The 4,350-nt window shown below is 52.3% G+C and overlaps 1 protein-coding gene across 1 annotated transcript; it reads right to left on the bottom strand.

Moving 5' to 3' along the window:
- Positions 1–696: 696 nt before the first annotated feature.
- Positions 697–4,140, bottom strand: FOS (Fos proto-oncogene, AP-1 transcription factor subunit). Its single transcript, XM_082616772.1, has 4 exons — positions 3,828–4,140; positions 2,802–3,053; positions 2,264–2,371; positions 697–2,140 (listed from the first exon to the last, which is right to left on the bottom strand). The coding sequence occupies exons 1-4, from the start codon at positions 3,966–3,968 to the stop codon at positions 1,499–1,501; spliced, it is 1,143 nt and encodes a 380-aa protein (XP_082472898.1). The 5' UTR covers positions 3,969–4,140; the 3' UTR covers positions 697–1,498.
- Positions 4,141–4,350: the final 210 nt, after the last annotated feature.

Below are 4,350 nucleotides of genomic sequence, written 5' to 3'. Positions count from 1 at the left end.
TTTTCTTTTTTCTCTTTTTGATCACACCACGAGGCATGTGGGATCTTAGTTTCCAGACCAGGATCAAACGCCCATCCCCTGCATTGGAAGGGCAGAGTCTTAACCACTGGACTGCCAGGGACAGGGAAGTCTGAAAACTTTTTTTTTTTTAACCAAGTGTCAAGAGGCAGTTCAGCCTGATGGATAGGGTAATGAATGAAGAAGTTAAGATTCCAATCCCAAGAGTGGAATATTGAGAAAGTCATCATTCTAACCGTTCAATTTGCTCTCCTTTAAGGAGGGAGTAATCTTCACATGATTTTGTGGCAAAAAGTTAATGTGGTTCGTGCAAAGCTTAATTGTTTGCTAAAAGGATTCCTAGAAGACCAAGCCATTTAAGTTTAGTATTAGCACAACTAGACTTAAACATGCCCCTCTTTGACTTTCAAAACAGAAAAAGGAAGACAAGTTCTCACAAAAGCTGTTACAAAGCAGTTTCCCATTCCTAGAATCTCTAAGGGGAGACTTAGCACTGCAAGGTGAAGACATGCGTTTGTACAATTTTCCAACGTCAGCTCCAGAGTTTCTCTCTTTTTGATAAGGGATCAAACAGAGGGTTGTGTCCCCTCCAGGAGCTACCCTTCTTGACAAACTGGTCTCCAATGATACTTTCCAGAATCTTACAAAACTTCCAGAATGAAAAGAGCACGAGGTTGGTCGCATTCAACTTAAATGCTTTTATTGACAATGTCTTTGAACAATAAGCAAACAATGCTTAAATTTTTCATTCAGATTCACTTTCCACATGTCAAAAGACCTCAAGGTAGAAAAAAATAAAATAAAAATATAAATATCTGAGAATCCATCTTAATAAATAAATTAAAAACACAATAAAACGTTTTCATGGAAAACTGTTAATGTCAGAACATTCAGACCACCTCAACAATGCATGATCAGTAACGTTACAATGAACATTGATGTTGAAGAAAAACTACAGTACATGGATATAGCTATTTATTTCTAACTACCAGAAAATAAAGTCATATCTTTTCTTAGTTTAATATTGGTCATTGCTAATCAGAACACACAATTTCCAGGAACACAGTAGTTATTGTTAAAATCAGCTGCACTAGATACAATTTGAAAATATCCAGCACCAGGTTAATTCCAAAACGAACCCAATAGATTAGTTAATGCTATGAGAAGACTAAAGAGAAAGAGAAAAGAGACACAGACCCAGGCCTGGCTCGACATGCTACTAACTACCAGCTCTCAGATGTGTCACTGGGAACAATACACACTCCATGCGTTTTGCTACATCTCCAGAAGAGGTAAGGACTTGAGTCCACACATGGATGCTGTCAAGTCCTTGAGGCCCACAGCCTGGTGTGTTTCACGCACAGGTAAGTTCCTCCCTAGGTCTATGGGAACCCTCGAGGGAAGACGTGTTCCTCCTCTCTGTAATGCACCGACTCGGGCAGTGGCACGTGCATGCCTGCTGCCTCCCCTCTCTGCCTGCTCACAGGGCCAGCAGCGTGGGTGAGCTGAGCGAGTCAGAGGAGGGCTCGTTGCTGCTGCTGCCCTTGCGGTGGGCAGCCGCACAGCTGGGGAAGGAGTCAGCCTCAGGGTAGGTGAAGACGAAGGAAGACGTGTAAGTAGTGCAGCTGGGTGTACAGGTGACCACCGGGGTGCACAGGGGTTCCAGCTCTGTGGCCATGGGCCCCATCCCCAGGGAGCCACCGTGCAGGGGCTCCCAGTCTGCTGCATAGAAGGAACCAGACAGGTCCATGTCTGGCACAGAGCGGGCGGTCTCAGAGCCGCTGGGCCTGGACGATGCTGGGAACAGGAAGTCATCAAAGGGCTCAGCCTTCAGCTCCATGCTGCTGATGCTCTTGACGGGCTCCACTGAGGGCTTGGGCTCAGGGTCATTAAGGAGGGGTAGGGTGAAGGCCTCCTCAGATTCGGGGGTGGCAGCTTCAGGCAGGCCCCCGCTCAGATCAAGGGAAGCCACAGACATTTCTTCTGGGAAGCCCATGTCATCAGGGATCTTGCAGGCAGGTCGGTGAGCTGCCAGGATGAACTCTAGTTTTTCCTTCTCCTTTAGCAGGTTGGCAATCTCAGTCTGCAAAGCAGACTTCTCATCTTCTAGTTGGTCTGTTTCCTGGATAGAGAGGACAAAGCAAAGCATAAGACACGGTCTTACTCAAGGACGGTGCTCCCTTATGTCCAATCTCCAACTTTCCCCTTAAGTTTTCAAAAGAAATGAGCCAGGGGATCTACCTACCGCTTGGAGTGTGTCAGTCAGCTCCCTCCTCCGGTTCCGGCATTTGGCTGCAGCCATCTTATTCCTTTCCCTTCGGATTCTCCTTTTTTCCTCTTCTTCTGGGGACAACTGGGTCGGGGCGGGGGAGAGCAGCATTCAGTAACAGTGTCTGCCATCAGCTCCATTCACCCACCCCAGTGACACTGGCTCCTGCAGCTTCCCAGCTCCTAACACCTCTTCTGTGAAGCCATTTCTAACCTGCAGTTGAAAGCTGGGTGTGACTTGCATTTAAAATAAGAACCTCAGCAAGAGCCAAAGAAGAGCCCAGACTGAAAACATGAGATAGGAACCTATTAGGGAAGAAACTACACATTAGGGCATTTCTTAGAGTGGGACTATCAGAGCCTAACTTGGGATGGAAATGACTTGGAGCCAGGGCTCCCCGTTCCGGATGTCTAGTCATTTCCATCAATGGCTTCACCCTGTCCGCTGGGCTCCCCACCTCCACCAGTGCTGAAGCCACACTATGCCCACCCCAGGGAAGGTGCTGAGAGCTCACCTGTTCCACCTTGCCCCTCCTGCCAATGCTCTGAGCTCTGCCTCCGGTCATGGTCTTCATGACTCCAGCCCTGGAGTAAGCCCCAGCCGAGGGGGTGGGGACTCCATAGGGGTGGGGAGCTCTGGTCTGGGATGGGGCCACGGAGGAGACCAGGGTGGGCTGCACTAGCCACTGCAGGTCCGGGCTGGTCGAGATGGCGGTCACTGTTGGGATGAAGTTGGCACTGGAGACGGCCAGATCGGTGCAGAAGTCCTAGAATGAAGCAGAGGAGAAAGCTGACGTGAGTGAGCAGATTCTGGACGCAGGTGGGGTGAGCAGAGTTCCCAGTGCCGCATGCAGCAGGGAGAGAGGGAGGAGAAACCGTTCTGCCATGGACTGCTCAGGTCTTTTTACATGCCCCTCATCCTGGATGAAAGGTTTCCCCCTTTCTTCCCAAGAATTCCGCAGCGCAGTGCCTTTTTCCTCCATCCAGCTGCTGCGTTCCCGTTATCCCTTCAGCATCACTCTCTTGAAAGGGGGTTTGTTATAAATATCTCTGACGTCTGAGCTGACGCAGGCGCCGCTCCGGAGTCTCCTGAATGAACTCGCTTTTTATCAATGAAACTGCCTTACACACCCGCCTGCTTCACCCCACCCCTCCTCCTTGCTCCAGGCTGCGAGGGGAGGGGAGATTGCCGCTTTTTGCCGCCTCCCCAGAGGCGCCGGGCTCTAGTTGGCGAGTCTTTGCTTGGGACACTTTTGTCCCAGCGAATGTCAGAGATCAGTCAGGGAGGGCGGGCCGGGGGCAGCTCAGAATGAGCCTGCCGCGGGAAAGGAGAACCAATTCTTATTATGACAAGCTTCCGTGCGCTCCAAACAAGTTCGGGGCTCCGGAGGTAGGGCTGCTCCGGCCGGGGCAAGCTTTCCTCCCCTCCGGCGAAAGGGCTCCTCGATTCGTCTTCCTGAGCCGTCCCGCCCCGGTTTCTCCTCCCCGGTGACCCCGAGCCCCGGGCCCCGGGCCCCGCGGCGGCGCGAAGCCAGCCTCACCTGCGCATTGACGGGAGAGCCCATACTGGAGAAGGAGTCGGCCGGTGAGTGGTAGTAGGAGAGGCTGTCCCCGGCCGGGGAGGCGCTGCTGCAGCGAGAGGATGACGCCTCGTAGTCGGCGTTGAAGCCAGAGAACATCATGATCGCGGGTAGTCAAAGCCGGGCGAGGGGCTGAGGGAAGGAGGCAGGTAGGAGCTGCGCGGCAGAGCTAGGTAGGAGCGCTGTTGCTCGCTCGCTGCGCCGCCGCCTCCGGCTCTGTCTCAGATTCTTAGCTGCTCGCTGCCGATGCGGTTGGAAGTAGTAGGCGCCGCAGCCACCGCTTTTATAACCCTTTTGTGAATGAGCCCTACACGTCACGGGGCGCAACCATTGTGGCTCTCGAGGGGTGTCGCACGGGCCTGGCCACATCTGCGATCACCTTGCCGTCTCCGCCGTCCTCCCAGCCCCCTGCCTCCCGTCTTGTCGTGTTTCTTTATCTTGTGAGCGTTTCGCAATCTGGGTCTTGAGGTGGCTTGGAGCCCCA

Source organism: Mesoplodon mirus (genome assembly GCF_964341445.2).
Source record: "Mesoplodon mirus genome assembly, chromosome: 4".
In the NCBI taxonomy this organism is placed as follows: Eukaryota; Metazoa; Chordata; class Mammalia; order Artiodactyla; family Ziphiidae; genus Mesoplodon; species Mesoplodon mirus.
This window is presented reverse-complemented; position numbering and strand designations above follow the sequence as displayed.